The sequence below is a fragment of the Manis pentadactyla genome, chromosome 14 (genome assembly GCF_030020395.1).
Source record: "Manis pentadactyla isolate mManPen7 chromosome 14, mManPen7.hap1, whole genome shotgun sequence".
Classification (NCBI taxonomy): domain Eukaryota; kingdom Metazoa; phylum Chordata; class Mammalia; order Pholidota; family Manidae; genus Manis; species Manis pentadactyla.
In genome coordinates, this window is record NC_080032.1 from 81,460,554 (window position 1) to 81,480,972 (window position 20,419).

General features: G+C 33.6%; 1 protein-coding gene across 2 annotated transcripts in view; it reads right to left on the reverse strand.

Moving 5' to 3' along the window:
- Nucleotides 1–20,419, reverse strand: part of INTS13 (integrator complex subunit 13) — a 28,685-nt gene that overhangs the window by 4,912 nt on the left and 3,354 nt on the right. For both annotated transcript variants that reach the window (XM_036889285.2, XM_036889284.2), the window contains 13 exons: nt 20,092–20,166; nt 14,024–14,226; nt 13,555–13,635; nt 12,314–12,404; nt 10,832–10,960; nt 9,161–9,245; nt 7,030–7,119; nt 6,738–6,827; nt 5,263–5,441; nt 4,001–4,171; nt 3,619–3,773; nt 3,086–3,316; nt 517–656 (listed from right to left, as the gene is read on the reverse strand). In XM_036889285.2, coding sequence (XP_036745180.2) covers nt 517–656; nt 3,086–3,316; nt 3,619–3,773; nt 4,001–4,171; nt 5,263–5,441; nt 6,738–6,827; nt 7,030–7,119; nt 9,161–9,245; nt 10,832–10,960; nt 12,314–12,404; nt 13,555–13,635; nt 14,024–14,226; nt 20,092–20,166 — 1,720 coding nt within the window. The remainder of the gene's footprint in view (nt 1–516; nt 657–3,085; nt 3,317–3,618; nt 3,774–4,000; nt 4,172–5,262; nt 5,442–6,737; nt 6,828–7,029; nt 7,120–9,160; nt 9,246–10,831; nt 10,961–12,313; nt 12,405–13,554; nt 13,636–14,023; nt 14,227–20,091; nt 20,167–20,419) is intronic.

The following is a 20,419-nucleotide window of genomic DNA, read 5'->3' on the forward strand; positions in this document are numbered from 1 at the left end:
TGCCTAAAATTCCTTCAAGAGGAAATTAAGTATTTTAGCCTAAAAATAAGAGATAACAACAGGCTTTACAATGAAAATATTTTTCACAATACCTTGACTAAAACTTATTCACACATTTTGATTTATCAATAAATGGGTGCTATCAGAGCCTTCCATAAGTTCATTAAGTGTTAAGGGAAAAGAGTTTGTCTTCAATAACCTAGGACTTACTAAAGTTTCAGGAACATAAACAGATTCAAGATTACAAAGTTGAAATTTCTTTAAGTACAGACTGTATAAAAGTGCTTATACTCCAAAGCCTTCATTAATGAAGGTCTGACACTAGTTATTCTTTAATGATGACAAAGATACTTACTGCCTGTATTTTCCAAGGCTGTAAACAACGAATCTCCTAATCACCTTCCAGAAACTGTTAGTACCTATTGCTCCTGTACACAACATTAAACGATACTGTACAAAGCAGAACTAAATTTGAAAGCTTTTTAAGACACAGTGACCACACCTCTACTCACTTACCCTTTGATTTTTCCACTGGTGGAGTTTCATCCATTTCAACAAGGGGCTTTTTGTTTGGAGGTTCTGGGGAATCAGGTGAATCTTTTATAATCTCAGCTTCAGCCAGTTCTTCTTTTCCACGTTCTAAGATTCCTTTTAATCTTTTACAGAGGCAAATAATAAAATTTAGAGTTTAAATTTTTAGCAATTTAAATAGTTCAAATTAAACTAGATTTTGCACAGCAAATAAAAGATAACTGCTCTCACAAAGTAAACCATCAGAAGCTAAACCTCCATCTAAAATCAAGAGAAAGAACTTAATGAATTAAACCCATTTCCCTTTTCCTTCATCATAATCATGTAATAATTCATTAACATAGTTAGCTGTAAAATATTTTAAATATGAATAGAAATTTAAGAAGCAAATATTTAAAAGGTCAGAAATGTGACCTTTGGAAGAAACTTCATAATTTTAAAAGATATGGACAAAATATTATTTCAAATTACAAATAAGATTAATTTTACTATCATTTGTTCCCTAATTTATATGTTGTAGAAATGTATTTACATTCCACAAATTAGAAACTTAACTCCAAGTTTATTTTGAGTTTCATCAGAGAACAGAAACACTTTCAAAATATATAAAGATGTACTTGACGACCAGCGGGCTCTGAATGTAAGCACTGTTCTTTTCCTCTTTTTAAAATGAGCCAATTCCATTTCAGAGGCTCAGTAGCTCTGAGGAAGAAGTGAGCTTCTAAGGTCCAAGAGAATAAAAATGTTCTACTCATTTTTGGATGAAATGACAGGATTTCTAGAATTGGCTTGAAAATGCTCCCATTGGTAAGAAGGGTGGTGGTGGAGGTGAGGGGAGTGGATGTAGTAGTTATGTATGAAATGAGATCTGCCAGGAATTGATAACTATTGAAAGTACATGATGGGGTAACTATTGGTTCTACTGTTGTACATGTTTGAAATTTTCCATAGTAAGTTCTGTTTAATTCTTAAGGTACTTACCACATGGCCATTATATATTTACCTAGTTCTTTGCCTGAGTTTCGGCAAGGAGGCAGAGGATGAAGCCAGCTGATATCTTATGATACTGTTATTTATAGGCCTTCATTACTTTTTATGTTTTTTTACATTTAACCTTGATACAGTTATAGTAATCACAGACTAAGGAAAAGGAGGTACTGCTGAGGAAGGTTTTCAGATTTATGGCTATACTCCCAAGAGCGTCCTGTGCCTATTTTTGTGGCAGTATCTTCCACACTTTGCTGTCATCAGCCTTACTTGCCTATCTGTACCACAATACTGTATGATCTTCCAGGGCAGAGATCTTGTCAAATGGCTGGTGCATCACAGGCATTCAATAAATATTTACTGAACAAAGAAATAAAACTATGCATAACGCATAAAGCAAATAATGACACCAACCATTGTGCATTATGATTGTCATATGTTAATTAGGAAAAACTTAAACACTACCTTTGCCCACAACAGTAACAATAAAAAGATCATACCCCTTGAAGCCCAAGAGCCTCTCTTTTTTTTTTTTTTTTTTTCCTGGTGCCCTCTCTTTTATTGAAGGGTAGTTGACGCACAGTATTACATTACATTAGTTTCAAGTGTACAACACAGTGCTAAAACATTTATATACATAATTCTAGGTTCCAGCTATCACCCTACCAAGCTGTTACAATATCTTGACTATATTCCTTATGCTATACATTACATCCCGGTTACTAATTTATTTTACCATTGGAAGTCTGTCCTTTTTTTTTTTTTTTTTGTGAGGGCATCTCTCATATTTATTGATCAAATGGTTGTTAACGACAATAAAATTCTGTATAGGGGAGTCAATGCTCAATGCACAATCATTAATCCACCCCAAGCCTAATTTTCGTCAGTCTCCAATCTTCTGAAGCATAATGAAGAAGTTCTTACATGGAGAACAAATTCTTACATAGTGAATAAGTTACATGGTGAACAGTACAAGGGCAGTCATCACAGAAACTTTTGGTTTTGCTCATGCATTATGAACTATAAACAGTCAGTTCAAATATGAATACTCATTTGGTTTTTATACTTGATTTATATGTGGATACCACATTTCTCTCTTTATTATTATTATTTTTCATAAAATGCTGAAGTGGTAGGTAAATACAAGATAAAGGTAGAAAACATAGTTTAGTGTTGTAAGAGAGCAAATGTAGATGATCAGGTGTGTGCCTGTAGACTATGTGTTAATCCAAGCTAGACCAGGGCAATAAAACATCCACGTATGCAGAAGATTTCTCTCAGAACAGGGGGGGTGAGGTTCTAAGCCTCACCTCTGTTGATCCCCAATTTCTCACCTGATGACCCCCCTGCGACTGTGCCTGTCTTAGGTTGTTCCTCCCATGAGGAATCTTACCCGTAAGAACCTCTCTTTTTTAAGAATGATAAAAAAAACCACAGTTATACAATAAAATAAACACATATTAAATGAACTACTTTAAATGAAGTCTGAATGTTCGAATGTGCTACACACAAAACGTGACATGCTAAAAAGCACCAGGGTGCATCTATATCAATATCAACAAGTCACCTCTCTGAATCTTGCCAAGATTTCTCCTGTTCATAATCTTTCACTGCTTTCTCTGACTTGTCCTCTTTGTCCTCCCTCCTTCTTCCCCGTTTCTTTCGTTCTTCTTCTTCTGGGGGTTTGCTCCTACAGGCCATCAGACATTCCAAGACCCTCTGATGCTTCTCCGAGTTGCTGATATGGGCTCTGACAAGTGTTTCTAATTCATTCCACATGATACGGTATTGCTCATCTCTGAAGTAAAGATTTAAAATAATGTTCTTAGAAATAAGAACACTTTAAAAAATATCGAAGTGTCACAACTGGTAAAGGAAATAAAAGACTTTTTTTTCTTTCTCAATAGTTAATGGTGCAATTCTAAGTTTAATGTATCTAATTCTGCTTTTTTTTTCTGTATTTTATATCATTTCATCTCAGTTACATGAATGTATATACACACACTCCCATAAATACAACTTACCTATGAAATAAGTTAGCTTAAAAAAACAGTATGCATCAAATAAATGTGACATATAGAGAAAGTAAGGCAAAACTACCTTTTAGGGCCTTTTCCTCTTGTACCAACTGTGGAAATAGGTAGAGGATCATTTTTTCTTTCCATATCAACTAAGTTGTATATTGTTTTTTGACAGTTTAATACATCTTCTTCTGTCAAAGATTCTTTCACAATAACACTGGCTAATGGAACTACCTGTTATATTTTTTTAAAAAAAGAAATGAAAATCTGTCTTGAAAAACAAATATCAAAGGATCCAGACAAAAAATTCAATTAATTTTAAATAGCACCATGGCAAGATAATCTATGACTACAATTTTCTATTACTAATCTTTAACTGTAACAAATTCATATATTTTATTTTTTGCTTGAGAAATGGTACATACAATTAATCTAGAAGAAAAATTTAAACTAACACTTACCGCTTGCATGTTAAAAATGGTGGTTTGTGAAATAATCATAGGCCAGTAACGGGTGTGTTTTTCTAACTGATCCTTTGCTCGTTCCAAAGGGATCTCAAGACTTCCATCGATTTTATATCTGGGGTCTAGAAAAGGAGTTAATCTGTTTTCCCTCATAAATTCACCAAAATCCTAATGATAACCAAATAAGATAAAATTAGAAACTATTTTCTAATGTTTCAGTATGGACTACATGTAATAGTCTGTCTTCCTGAAGTCTTCCGTCCTGCGCTATGCAATGAACCATCTTGTCTACCTGTCCCTCCCCACTGATTTGTTTCTGAGCATGAACCCTATCAGCCTGTATTACAATGGAGGTGAGAAAGCCCCAGACACCAATGCATTCATGGTTTTTTCCGCTTTTTAAAAACCAAGGCACACTCATGTTTCTTTACTTCTGTGTTATACATATACACACACAGATAAAAGAATGAGCTAATTACACTGGAATACCCATTTGCTTACTTAAAAACTACCTTGACATGACATCAAAATGTTAACAGTGGTTCTCTTTAAATGATGTAATAACAGGTTATTTACAGTCTTTGTTTTCTTCCCCTTTTTTTAAAGACATTTATATTCTCTTAAGTTTTCTATAATGTTTATTAGTTTTCTCATTTAAGAAGATGTAAAAACAAAACAAAAAGAAGCCTAGTACAATTATTTAGAGTATATAACACTTTGTAGTTTACAAAGTACAGTTATAAACATAATCACATTTAATCTTTATAACCATCTCAAAAAGTAGACAGTCATGAAATATTGGATATAAACCAGGGGTGGCAGTGAAAAATTAAAATCAGAACAGAATTTCTACCGAAAACAAATAAATAATTTCCTTGTATGCACCTTTCAAAATATAAAAATTTAATGTTATTTCAAAGTAGCAGCATCCAAATATTGCAGTGTTTTTGTTTGCCATTTAAGTTCCTAGAAATAAAGTTCTACCTAAAATATTAGTTCCAATCAATTTCCATTCTTCCCTGTAATTCCAGTGTGTCAATGCCATCCAGACACTTCTCAGTATACACTAAATACAGTGATAAATAGCTCTTCTGATTAAGTAGTACAGGAATTCACCTAATTAAATAATAATAATCTACTAATAATAACTTCTCCAAACCCATTTTTGTCACAGACTTTAGCATATCATAGGTACTTAATACCACTTGCTGAATGATGACAGACTCAAAACATAAAATGTGTACATATTAGAGTCTTACTGTGATCCGGTAGTCTGTAACTCTTCCTCCACATCCTTCACTAATTGAAGGCGGATCTTCTAGAATGGATCGAGAGCTGCTAAGGACGTGCAAAAAAATCTCTCCTCCATGGCTACTAAGCATATGACTAATGACTTTGGAACCTGACTTTCGTGGCTGTTCCAATAAAACAGAACGACCTGTCAAAAGCAAGATCACTCTATCAGTAATAAAATTCAAATGGGCTCTTATGTTTTTCCCTTAAGATTTATGCCTAGATTTTTCATTTTACTTATCTTCGTATTTTAACCAGCATTCAGCATTGCTAATTTAGTATATCTGCAGTTCACATTCTGAAAGTCATAATTCTAGTCACAGAATTCTAGTCACAGGATATAGTTGTGCAGTTTTCCAAAATAAGCATAGTAGTCTCATATAATGTGTGGTTATATTTGTCATTCAGTTACAAAGTTCATACAAAATTTTCTTCCTGGACATCCAGAAGAAAAGTGAGATAACTGTTAATAATCCTCAAGTTATCAAAGCTATAAAACATATGGAGGAAAAAGCCAAGTCTCAATTCACCTCCACAAAACCTCCTTATCAGCATGGTTATCACAATTACTTTCTATTCCACGTGACCAAATGTTAATCTGTATTTTACATAGTCTGATAATCAAGTCATACTTAAAAGAACAATGAAATTAAATTTATGATAAAGCCTGACTTGTCATATCATTGGTTCCAAAACCTAGTTGATTATAAGGAATTTAGATTTAGTAAATGGAATCCAGTAACTTTTAAAAAAAATTTCATGCAAGGAAACACAGGGGACCAAGTGAAAGAATCACATGGTATAGCACTGAAGATACAATGTTTATTTATGATAAAGATATGATGTTCAAAGATAACCAGGTCCATATATTTTGTAATCTAAAATTCAGAAGGCAAGATAATGGTCTATATTATTCTATCTTCAAGAAAAAATCAACTTAGACTCTAAAGGTCAAATTTTTTAATTAAAAATACTTAAAAATATATTTTAAAAACTTATTTAGATAAAATAGTCTGAAAAACATAAGGTCATCTTATTTTTAAACATTAGTAAAACTGTTAAAGGGTATTCAAAACTATTTAACTTTAAAACAATTTGGCGAAATAAAATGGTTAAACTATACTGAAGAATGAATTAGTCATGGGGACGAAAATTACATATGGAGAATATAGTCAATGGTTCTGTAACATCTTTTTATGTTGACAGACAGCAACCACACTAGTTGGGGTGAGCATTTAGTAATGCATATAACTGTCAAATCACTATGTTGCATACTTTAAACCAATGTATATTTTTATAATATCAACTATACTTCGATAAATATATATTTTTAAAAAACTATATTGAAGAAAATAGCTTTTCAGAGTTCACATTTCCACATATTCTCACTAATGATTTCACTTGGAGCAATCTCAGTCAAAACAATTCGGTGATGAGTTACCATTTAGAAGAAAATTCGTGAGGCAGGAGGAAGGTCTACTATTTACATCTACAGGTGAAATCCGGTAAGCGCCAGTACAATAGTGTAATTCTGAAAAAGAAGAAAATACTGATCTGAAAGAATATAAAGGAATGTTTCCACAATTTAAAGAGAGGAAAAAAAAGAAAAACTTGCTCCTTGAGTCCTTAAAACAAACACAAAAATTCAAAAAGAAAAGAATTAATGATCCGTATATGACACTTTAAGAACCTTTTGATTTCTTCTTTCCTTTCATTTATTTTTAAATACTTGCCAATGTTGTTTGTCCTTGGTGTGCACCACTTCAGTGTGATTGTCTCTCTAAAGGAGCCTTCTCTGTTGCTTCCCCCTACGTGGGTGTCACCTTTAAAAATAAGCCAGAGAAATAGTGACATTACTCAACAGTCCCAAACTTCAAACTGTTTACCCAAGATTTCCAAAGGAATTTAAACTCTGTAAGAGAAAATACCTCTGGGAGAACATCACTTTTACAAAGTCTCCCAGAAAAATAACAAGTAGTGTTTGGACATCAGCTATGATTAAAATAAATGCGTAATTTTCCTTCAAATTTCCTCATTAATTAATCACATCAGTCACTGTACTGGAAGTCAGAAGCAGAAATTTTTAAAATTTCAACAATTTTTAACTGCTTCCCTGGGACACCATTAAATAATAACATGGTTACTCAAAGCTTTACATGCACAACCAATTATACTGAACCCTCATGAGTTTATGAAAAGAAACATAAAATGAGGGATCTAGAAAGTAAATATGTAAGAAGATATATCAGTGAGCATTTTTTTTGCCTTAATGGAGTCTACAATAAACAGATTTAATAAAATAATGAACAAATGCAAAACCATAAAGCTGGCAAAGCTCCGAAGGAGAGGTATATGGTGCTGTGAGTGTCTATGCACAGAGTCTGGCCTACTCTGAGAGCAGGGAAGGCTTCAAGAGGTGAAAACTAGTTCGAATTCTAAGAGGATGGATGGGAATTCACTAAAGAAATGAAGGAAAGAATACTAGATCAAAGAAAAACAGCAGATGTTATGATACTGAGGCAGGAGGGAACATGAAGAGTTTCAGCTCTGCTGAGACACAGAGATGAGAGGGGCTATGCTGCGACATGAGAATGGACGCAGGGCCAGACAGTGCAGGGCCTTGTAAGACATTTAAACAGTTCTGTCTTTATCCTAAGGGCAGCAGAAAAGCATTAGAGGGTTCACACTAAGGGCAACATGGTCAGGAATAGCATTTTATTTTGAAAGCTATTCTAGCTAGCAGGTCAAGAGGGGACAGACCATTTAGGAGGGTACTGTGGGATGGTAGGTAAGAAAATAATAGACTGTTTTAGGGAGATGGCAATGGTAGTGGAGATTCAGAAGTGGATATACTTGAGAGATACTTATTAGATAAAATCAAGAAATGTGATGGATTAGATAGGAAGAATGACTGAGAGAGGTCTCAAAGACGACTCCCAGGTTTCTGCCTTATGCAACTGGAGAGACAATAGGGTCATCAGAGGGAACATCAGAAGAACTGCTCAGAGGGCAAAGCTCATAAACTGTTCTGGGTATGCTGAGTTTTAGGTGCCTGAGAGACAGCTAGGAGATATAACTCTGAAGCACAATATATAAATCTAGCCCAGATATTGTTGATATCTGGGCTAAAGTGTGAGCATACTCATCAAAATCCGGCTGCACCATCATCTTCTCTGTGAAGCTCACCTAACTCCTGGAGTATGATCACACGCAACCCTCATGCTCCCACAGCACTCCGCTCCTACTGCTGCCTTAGCACTTTACACATGCTCTCCATGTGTCATGCGCACAACTACCGGTCAACTATTTTAGAGAAATATTTTATGTTACAAAGGATATTTTAAAGCTATTTTCTTTCTAAGTTGGATAAATATTTAAAAGTTGACATTAAATCAGGTCCTTAGTGATTTCCATATTGTGTTTTCAAAAACAATATCCATTTATCTTAATAGTTTTTCTGGATTATAATTTCATGTTAGGTTAACTCCAAGATTCCTTATACATGAACAAAATTTATGATGGGTTCATAGTATTAACTTCAGAAAAAAAAAACCTAAATATCAAAAAAACTGATTTTCATTCAGACAAGCTGTAAGTCTATCACTCTTTCAAGTCATCCCCTATTCTTTTTTCCTTTCTCAAGGTGCTTTGCCTACAAGAGAGAAACTACGACAAGGCTATCTTTCTCAATACTTGTTCCATTAGCCTAGTCTTTCCCTTAATAGGTGATACTGTCAGGTAACTTTGGAGAGGGTTGAACTGACAGTCAGTCAGGTTTGTACTCTGCACAACTTCTCAAAGCTGTCAGTAGGCTTCCAGATATTACATTTTACAAAATAAAACTTCAAAGCGTCGCTGACTTACCACTCTTCAGGAAATCTACATGCGCGTCTTTGTGATGAAGTAACTCCACATCGTAATTAGCAGATGTGTTAGCGTGTTGTTCTTCCTTAAAGTAAAATTTAAAATAACTTGGTTTTTTCAAAATAATGAAGAGTTTTTAATTATTCATTTTGCTTTCTGCTCAAAGTGAGATCAAATGCATCCGACAAGGATTAGCTACAGTAATAGAATAGTTCACTTAGTAATCAACCTATTTAAAGATGCAAGTTTGCCACAGCACTATGAACTCTATTAAAAAAACTACTGGCTACATATAAGTAATAAGATATTTAATGACTTTTCTTATGTTAGAATTAGCATAGATGACGAATCCAGGATTTTAGAGATTTTTTTTACTTGAATGCACTCTTGCCAATACTTTTGTTACACAAATATAATGTAATTTAAATAGTTGACACAAATTGAGAGTGAAATAGTTGTTTAAAGGAGGAAATAGCATCTTTAAATACCTACAGTAAGTTAGCAAACACCAATTATATAAAATTATATAAAACAGCAAATACAGACTAATAAACAAGTTTAGTAACTAGTTTTCACTAAATAGTAAATAGGACCTTCAATATTTTCTATTTACAAGAGAAAGGTAAAGACTGAGTAGTCACACCAGTAACCCACAAATACAGTCACATTTAAAAAGCAAGATATCTGTCACCCTCAGAGTATTTTTCTTATGACTCTTGAAATTACATACATTAAAGTACACCTATTATGCTATTTTACTTGTTAACTGTTCTGTATCTAGACCATTCTACTGGGTAAGGCTATAATTTCTATTAAAGAGCCAGCTGATGGCATAAGGAAGAAATTAATAATGAAAAGATTATATTTTTCATGTAATTTAGTTTTATTTTATAGTGGCAAAACAATGAAATTGAACTTATAAAAAAGCTAATTTGAAACATTATTAAATTTTATTTAATAAAATAGAATATTTTATTTGATACATTTATTTAATATTCATTTAATAAAATAAAATTCTTATTAAATTTAAATTCAACCCCACTCAGCAAAAATTCATTTAAAGCTTATTACAGACAGGGCATTGTGCTAGTCCTAAACAATTTAATGATAATATAATAAAAACAAAGAGCAATAGATTCCTAAGAAAATCTGTCAATAAAATCCTGACTCACACCCTTGGTTTTTTAGCTAGAGTAATAAACTTATTTAAACCTTTTAGCTATTTTTCCCTAGTCAGACCCAGTAGTTACCAACATCTTTATACTGGATGGGCAAGAACAAAAACAAACAAAAAAAGGAATAAAAGATCCAACAGAATACACAAAATAAGTAATATCTAATAACACAACTGTCAGGAAAAGAATCACAGAAAAAGTAATCATTTGAAATAGAGATTATATTTTGATGAAAATAACAAGAGCATAGTTAAAACAAAAATGCTGATATATGTTCTTATTAGAAAGAAAAATACAGCATTTCATTCTGTGATCCTTTCTTGTTGCTTTTTGTATTTACTGACCTGGTCAAAGATACTGAATGTGGGCTGGTGAAACAGAAAATATGATATGGGGAGAAACAGTTAAGGTTCAATTAAAATAAATAATACATGTCAAACACATATTTTAAAAACAAAGCAAAACTTGCAAAATAGCAGGAAAAAGAACTGCCTACCTTCATTGGAATATTTGTAATAGTAGTTGAAGCCAAGTCGAAATGCTGTTGTACTAAAATGTTTAATTTGGTAGCAAGATGCCGTCCTGCACGAACACTATGAACTTCACTGGTTAAAACGGGGGACAACTATAGGAAGTATGAAAAAACCCACAAAACATTAATACCTTATAACTTAATGTTAAATATTTCACTTCAACCCATAAAAATAAACTGTTTACACTCTTAGAAATTTGAAAAAAATAAAAAGATCCATAAAAAAAACCATGATCATTATTTTAGCAGGAAGTTCTCATCTATCCACTCACTGAACAGATAGGTAGTAAACAGAACTTACTGAAGTATATGCCAGGAACCGTGTGAGCTGTTGGAAGACAGGGAAAGTTCCCATCCTCTTGAAACTCAGACTGGAATAGCCTTTAGCTTAAATTTATTTTTAATTAATAATTTTTACTTCTATTTATCTTTATGCAAAATGGATTTGAAGTGGCCCACAGAAATACTGTAGAAAAAATAATTCATTCTGTGAAGACACCTGCAGAAAAACTACTTATTACAAAGAATGTGGAAATTGCCACCAAGATCGTATTTTGTCAATTTTAACACCTTTAAATAAAAGTGGTAAGAGCCAAAAGTTATTTATTACAAGGTAACAAAAAGTTTTATTCATTCTAGGGTAACAATATTTATTGTAAATAAATTTTTTAGTTATCACAGAATGAAGGCCACAATATTGCCACATTATCACAAGGCAGAAAAAAGTAAACAAAGAAGAGTTTACACCAGAAACCACCTAAAAACACAGTAGATCTAATGACTTAAAAATACCATCTAATTACAAAAAATTTCATAGACTAAGGTAATACATTTATGTTTATATTAAATAAGGCTAAATGAAAAGCCAGAACATAAGAACATACACATTCAATATAATTATATAAGTACATATATATTTCTAAACATAAACCCCCAATAGAGAATATTATATGATATGAATCCATTTAACACTCAGTAGACTAATCTTTTCCTTTAAAAACGTTCATATTTATTTAAAAAGCAAAACCAAAGTAGGAAATTAGTTTTTCCCCCTCTGGATAAGTAAAATTAATTCCTTTGTTATTGGAGTATATTTTTGTTAAAGAGTGTTATTACTTTTTTAATGAGAAAAAAAGATTTTTATAGAATAAAAAGTCATTAAAGCAACTGAAATCCATTATAGTAATTGAAATTTTAGGAACAATAGTGTATGATTTTGCAACACATTTAATTAAAATAAATGTCAAGAGGCAAGCAAAACAGAACACTTCAAAATCTACAATTACAAAAGGACCAACCTAGTTATTTTGCCACATAGGTTATTTTGAAAACTCAAAAATGTCTTCTTGGCAGAAACTGTTGGCAATATGATGATTCTAATGCTAACCTTTCTCAGCATTTGTTTTTAATAACCATGATCTTTTTCTCCATTACGTTTACAATTACCTCTTTTTTAGGACGATCAGATACAAGGCTGTCTTCACCAACTGGGTAGGTATGGATCAAGACTAGCTCACACTTCTGAATCTGCATGAGACTTAAAGAGAAACTCTGTAGTTAGAATATTAGAATACTTACTATGTAAAGAATCCAGGCAGGTAAACTATTAGAAGTTTAATATTCTAAAACAGTGTATTTATAACCAGATAATACTATTAACACAAAACCTAAATATTTAGAACTGTGTAACTGCTTTGCTTGTATGAACATTTAATGAATAATTTGTATTGATGTAATTCAAATGCAAAATGATTATTTTCTATGTGTTTGAAGGATAAAATAAAGGGAAAATTCTTATAAAGATATTCTTGAAATATCTTCAATAGATGACTACCACAGAGAAAAATTATATATTGTGCATTAGTTTCCTTTTTACTAATGCCTTTTAGGGATAGTATCAGGCAGTACTAAGCATTACCTATAATTATTTCCAAGAATACAGGATTTGTAATGCTAAAAAGTTTCCCTCTACTTTTCATTTTGAAATTTCTAAACCTACAGAAAAGTTGAAGGAAAAGTACTATTCAGTGAATACCCAAATATCCTTAACCTAGATTCACTGTCAGCTGTATTTGTTTTCTCTATATATGCCTCAATAGATGTACATTCTTTTTTTTAAATAAGCCGTTTGAGAATAAGTTGCAGAGAAAATGATACTTCATTCCTAAATACCTCAGCATGCTTCTCCTGGTGAGAATAATACTACCCCTTTTACAATAGTATCAGTACTCCACTTAAGAAAAATGATAATATCACAATCTAATAGCGGACCCACATTTCAACTGTCCCAAATGTGTCTTTAATAGCTTCTTTTCTTTTTAAAAAACTCACATAATGCACTTAGTTGTTATGTTTTGATGTGTACATACTGAATAATGCCATCAATCATTTGCTCTTTTTTATAACACAGAATATGAGAGCAAGCCATCAAAACAATATGCATTTTAAATGTATTATTTTTTCCCTCTGAACACCTTTCCTATAAGAAAAAAGTAAAATTATAAGGTGAAAGGAAAAAATGGGAAACAAGTTTCTGATCAAACATATATTTTTTTGACTAACTTGTAAAGCCAGTAGAAAATTTCAAGGAAATGCTACCAATTACTATTAAAATTATCAGTAAAATTACAATGAAATATACATGACTATAACACAAAACATTAATTTTGTTTCTGGATTATACTCACTGATCTGAATTTGCAGCAAGCTTATTATGCTCATGAATTGTTTCCTGGACACAGTCCTCAAGCATTCGCACATGACTGTCACTACGACATAGAAAAAAATATATACAACAAACTTAAAGGAATAAACAGTAAGGGAAAAAATTAAACACACTATGCAGCTAAGTACATTGTTATAGGCACTTAGAATTACTTCAGTAAGGATTGTCTTTAGCATGCTCACTCACAATACCAAACAACCAGCTGAGAAACCAGTGAGAAAGAATGTCAAATGAAACTACATGACAATAATCTAACTAGTTTTCACTGAGGTTGAGCCTTTATTTTACAATTGATAAACACAGCATCAATCTTGGAAAGGCCCCTTGTGATATGCTTAAATGCCAATATGGTATCCTTGCTTTTTTAAAATAAAAATTGCAGTAGGATATTAACTTCCCTTCGTGAAAGGGTAACGTGGTTAACATCTCACCTTTTTGCATTAGTAATGCAAATTATTCGGCCTCTATTTCCAACACGTTCTGCATTCTCCATTAGTTGAGTACGAGCCTCACGTTGGTATTCTGTAATTTTACAGAGGGTTTCCACGGCTGCAACGAGACCATGCAGAATACTGCAGCATTCTGGATCTGCCCGTGGGTTAGGGGGCCCAACAGCAGCTAGTGCTGCCATTAGCTAAAAGGGGAAATAATTATGTTGGCAAGAGCACGTACAAGTCAAAGTCATCACAAGAAAACTACAGACCAGTGTAACTTCTAAATATGGACACAAATATCCTCAACAAAACACTAGCAAACTAGCAACATAAAAAGAATTACATACCATTACAAAATGGGATTTATGCCTGAAATGCAAAGTCCATTTAATATTTAAAAATCAATTAATGTAAATACCATTATCAATAGTTTTTAAAAATCATATGATCATCGTCATTAACACAGAAAATGTTTTTGACAAAATCCAAGTCCCTTTCATAATAAAAACACTCAGGACACTGGAAATAGAAGAGAATTTCCTCTAGCAGATAAAAGGCATCTATAGAAAACCTACAAATAATATCATGCTTAATGATAAAAAGACTGTGTGTGTTCCATCTAAGATCAGAAACAGAAGAAGGATGTCTACTCTCATCACTTCTATTCATTATCATACTGGAGGTTCTAACCAGAGCAATTAGGAAGGAAAAAGAAATAAAAGGAATCCAGATTGGGAAAGAAAAAGTAAAACTATCTCTATGTTGCAGATGACATGATCTTGTATGTAGAAAATCCTAACGAATCCACTAAAAAGCTATGGGAAATAGTAAGCAAGTTCATCAAAGTTGCAGGATCGATGATCAATACAAAAAATCCAATTGTATTGCTATAAACTTGCAATGAACAACCCAAAAATGAAATGAAGAAAACAATTCCATTTACAACAGCACCAAAAAGAATAAAATACTTAGGAAAAAATTTAACAAAAGAAACGCAAATTGTATACGCAGAATTATAAAAAATTGTTGAAAGAAATGAGAGATCTAAATAAATGGAAATCATCCCATGGTCATGGGTCAGAAGACTTAATGTTGTTAAAATGGCAATATTACCCAAGTTGAACTACAGATTAAACATAATCCTTGTTAGAATCCCTGCTGACTTGTTTGTAGAAACTGACGAGCCGATTGTAGAATTCAGATGGAACTGCAAGGGACCCAGAACAGTCAAAGCAATCTTGAGAAGGAAGGAAACAGAAGGATTTTTGCTTTGTGTATGCATAAAGATACTCTGGAAGGACCCACAGAGAACTAACAGTGGTGGGGATAATCAGTGACGTGCTGGTAAACCAGCTCCCCAAGGGAAAAAAAACCCTATATGTAGTGTTTACCAATATCTGTGGTTAAATAAATGTTCCCACTGTGGCTGATCGCAAGCTTCAGTGAATGTGAAGAACTCAGCTCTTCTGAGTTGGTCTGAGCAGGCTCTGGTACACCACTAATGGGGACAGAGGATGAGTGGGAACCTTTTCTAGGTTTACCTTACACACACGGATGTACATGTGTATGTAAGTATATGTGTATGTATGTAAATTTTATTTTTAAACTACACAGGTATTACCTATTCACAAAAATCAAAAAGGGAAGAAAAAATACTATGTATTAATACCTATATAATCCCTGGAGCATAGGAGAAGCTCAATAAAAAGTAGCCGTTTAGGGCAATGGTGGTGTGATCCTCAAACACCACAGTGAAAATAAATTTAACTTCTGGAGTCAGATAAGGATGGACTGAAATTCCGGCTCTGCCTTTTAACACTGTGTGACCCTGATTAACCTCTCCTATCTCTTTTCCTAATCTGAAAGTGAAAGTAATAGCAGAACCTGTCCCTCAGTGTGACACGTTCTAACTTTAAGTTAGTTAACAAAAACAGGACACAAACTCCTGAAGTCTGACAATTTTTTAATAATAAAATGAAAGATATTATAGGATAGAGTTAAGTGCTAAAACAGAAAGAGCCCTGGACCCATGTATATAATAAGTCAAACAACCACTGGCTACTATGGGCCTCAGTTCCTTCACCTGTACAATGAAGGAGTTGAAGCAAAAATGTCTACAGTCCTTTCAGTCCACAATTCTGCACTCAATTTCCCTCACTTGTTACTCATGATTATTCACATTAACTGGGGAAAGGTGTGATCTGGATAACAAAGCTAAACTTTAAACATGTTAACACAGATGAGATAATTTGTAATTTACATAAAATGTCAAACATTTTACATCACCTCTAACACCAGTGATTTGCTATAGTTCGCCTTCACAACTGGACTTTCCCCTTCTGCTTACAATTTAAAAGCAATGAGTGCAATATAATGTGCCCCCACCTTCAAAACGTGGAGGGAAGAAGTAATTCTCTTATAAGTATACCTACCACTATCAAATGGACACCTTTTACTGCACTGCAGAGGTGAAGTAAGGAAAATCTACACAAATTTGTACTCATTTTTATGCATACACAAGTAAAGAAGCTTCAAGCTTCCTTCATAGTAACTCTTGAAAAAAGTAAAGCAGACTACATGCCATTTCAAAGACTACAGGGGGAATGTGTTGAGTCATCAACATTATTCTTCAAGTACTGAAATAATAAAGAACATTCTGGAGTAAAATAATGCAAAGCCAAGCCAGTAAGAGCCTACCCATCAGGTGAATTACTTCAAAAGAACGAAAGGTTGGGTATACTAACCACAACATTTTAAGACCAAACACTATGATACACACATTTTCTTAAAAACGGGCATCCGCTCAAGGAATTTGGTGGATGGTAACAAACTTTAATGAAATTTCAGGAACCACAGCAATTGAAATAGAGAGAGGAACCTACATACATGGACTTACCAATGGCTTTTTATCCTGGGGGCTCCACATAAAGAAGCTGATGAGGGCTCTAGTCGGCCAGAGCAGTTTACAGCTGTCAAATTGTCTGATGCCAGTCTTTAACATTACCTATATTATTAATCTGAAGAACTGCCCTGAAATCTGGCTATAGAAAATATTTTGGTATAAATTCAGATGGACTTGTCATTGGGCATTTAGATGCAACTGGACCAAGGGAACGTGGGAATCAGTCTTTTCAAGATGGGAAAATGGCTTTCCTGGCCTCAATTTGCTGCTTTAATAGATGCAATGAAGCAGGCAATAAAGAAGCAAAAAGTCACACAGCAGAAGAAATGATAAAGATAATAAGATCCTGTGTTGAAAGAGAGACTAAGAAAAAAGATGATATTCTAGAAGAAGACAAAGGAAATGTTAAACAGTGAAAAAATTTATGTGAAAAAATTTCAGAGCTTCCAAGACCACAAACTTCAAATAAGTAAAGAAGACAGTAAAATACTTATAAAGGCCCAAAAAGATGCATTTTTGCAAGAAAAATGTCTGGACAGGAGGGCTAAATTGAAAGCTGATAGATACTGCAAATGATCGTGATTTCTGTTTCTGCCTTCAGTGTTTTTCTGAATAAAATAATCAATGGAAGTGTTTTTACAGAAAAAATAAAATAAGACACATTTGATGGGATTATTTCCACTGAGGGGCATCCATTCCATTAACAGAAAAACTTTTAACATGAAATAATTCAAATAATGTATTCAAAACGTCACTAGTGCCTGTCTCTCATGTTCATGTTCATCAGTGAAGAACCTTCTATCTAAACAGGAGCAAAGAATGCAATCTACAACCAACTCAGTGTTCTTTAGACAAATTATGTTTGAAAAGCATAAACTTGATGGATTGAGCATGGGCTTATTTCTGCTTCCTCCTAAAACTCCACTGAAACTATAGTAAAGGAACTTAATTTTAAAAAGCACAAACCAAAGGGAAAAAGAAAAACCCACGCAGATGAAGAGAATGGAGGAGACAACAGCAAATGAGATGTCAACAAGAGTATCAAAATGGATGAAGTTTGGTAATGGGCTTGTAATACTGAATAAGCAGAAATCTAAGCGGCTATAGGGGAGAAAAGGCAAAATGATATGCTCTTCAGAATCCAGAGGTTCAAGAGCTGGAGGCATCAAGTACCATACAAAGCAAGGGTGAGGCAAAATACCGAAAACTATGAATGGCTTGAAATTAGTATAAGGAGCAACTTGACTCTCTGATCTTACACCCTACCCACATACTACCCCTTCCCAATACCCCCTGAAACAGAATCACATTCCTTGGAGGAACTGAACCAAAAAGGTGCCAAGCATGAATACCACAAAGCACAGCAGAGTGTAAGGGTGAGACACTGCCTAGTAGAACTTTTTGTGATGATGTAAATGTTCTGTGTGAGGTCCAGTACATAGCCACCATCCACATGTAGCTTATAGAGCTATTTGAAACATGGCTAATGGTACAGAGAAACTGAATTTTTTAAACAGTATTTAATTTTAATTAATTTAAATTTAAATAGTAGCTATTTAAGTAGCCAATAGTAGCTACATATAGCTAGTAGCTGCTATACCAAACAGACAGCCCTAGACCAGAAACAAAGATTGAAAGTTTGCCTCCTGGGTGTAGAACCTACCGTGTCCCCTACTTCCCAGAAAGCGGACCAAGTTTATACCATACAGATATAAAAGAGAGAGATTTCTGGAGACCCTGAACAGTCCCTGAGAGATGATCTGTCAATTCTGACATCTGAAGATCCCCCAGTGAAAACAAATAGATTAAACCACAGTGAAGCCCAGTCAGAAATACCTACATCACAACATGAGACTTTCTAATCTGCTATCAAGTGCTTTGCTTTTAAATAAGGTTGCACAGCCAAAGACCAGCAGGTATTTAAGGAAAGCCTCAACATGGAAAGAACTCCGAGAGCACAGAGATCAAAGGAAAACTTCAGATAAACTATTTTTAATACCTTTAGATTAAAAAGTTACACCCATAAAATAAGAAAAGGATATGACAAAAATGGACATAATTAGAGTGTAAGTAAGAGTTCGTGGAAATTAAAAATACAATCAAATAAAAAGTTCCATAGGTAATGAGATAAAAGTTATTTCCAACCTGAAATTTCTATATGCCAAGTACCAATAAAGTGTAAGGTAAGCTATAGGAATTCTGGAGGCTAATCTACCAACACAAGAGATTACACAACAAAAAAGGAAAAAGGTTGGGATCTGAAAAACAGGGAAAGAGGAAGATGACAGCAGTGCACTGGGCCTAGGAAGCAGCCAGTTCAAATGGGAGCAGAAGACTCTGCTCCAAAAAGTCATTCAAGGAAAAAAAAACCTGCTGAATTTCTAATACATTTATGATAACAATACCGAGAAGTTTTGTATGACAGGCAGAAAAGCAGCAACAGATATGCAGAAAACTAAGCACAAAGAAAAAAAATAGTTTTTTTTTTAAAGGAAATACACACCTGAAACCAGTATGATATTGTATCTCAATTGTATTTCAATTAAAAATAAAATAAAAAAGAAATAAATTCTAATAAAGTTCTACAAAAAGGGAAATAACATGTAAGTTAAATCACTAGGATGTACACCTTAAACTTACATAGCGCACTCTATCAAATATGCATCAATAGAACTTTACAAAAATAAGAGAAAGAAAACAATCACATAAACTGCTTGACTTAGCAGCGACTAACACTTTATGTAGGTACTATAATGCAAACACAGAATTTTGAATTAACCAAACATTTTGATAAAACAATATTGAGAGGACGTGGGAAGGGAGCAGGCATAAAGCGTGAGTGCGATGAAATATAAAGGGTAAATCCTCATCAACAATAATGATAACAGATAAAGCTTAAATTAAGAACTCTAAAAATAGCAGTAAAAACATGTTATTTAGAAACCTAGAAGGAAATGCCAGATGAGCTAAAAGAGCTGAAGGTTAGCTTCTAGGAGGTGGGGAAAGAGTGGAATGGAGATAGCTATTTTTCTTTTAGTATTAGTCACTGTTTTAAAGGTATGTGCAGATACCATATTGACTTACAGTTTTTAACCATTTTTAGTAAAATATTACCACATTCAGAAATGTTCAAAAATGGCCACAGCTCAAAACCTAACCATACCTCCTGCAAATTTTGGTCTTCTTGAGTCCAAGAATTTAAAACATGTGCTCCAGAGTCACTCACAATGAAATTCACCTAATAGATTTCAAAGAAATAATTAGTATTCAAATCCAATTCCACTCAATGCATCATATTTAAAATAATACACAGCCTCTCTAGCACTGGTTTGCTGATTGAGTCATTCATTCACTTTGCAGTTATACCATGTCTAGTACATGCCAGGTGCTATTCTCAGCACTGGGGTTGTGGGGATGCAGTCATGTCACCCACAATGTGGGGAAAGCTAGGGGCTCAGGGGTGTGCTAAGACAGAGGGTGGGGCGGGGAGA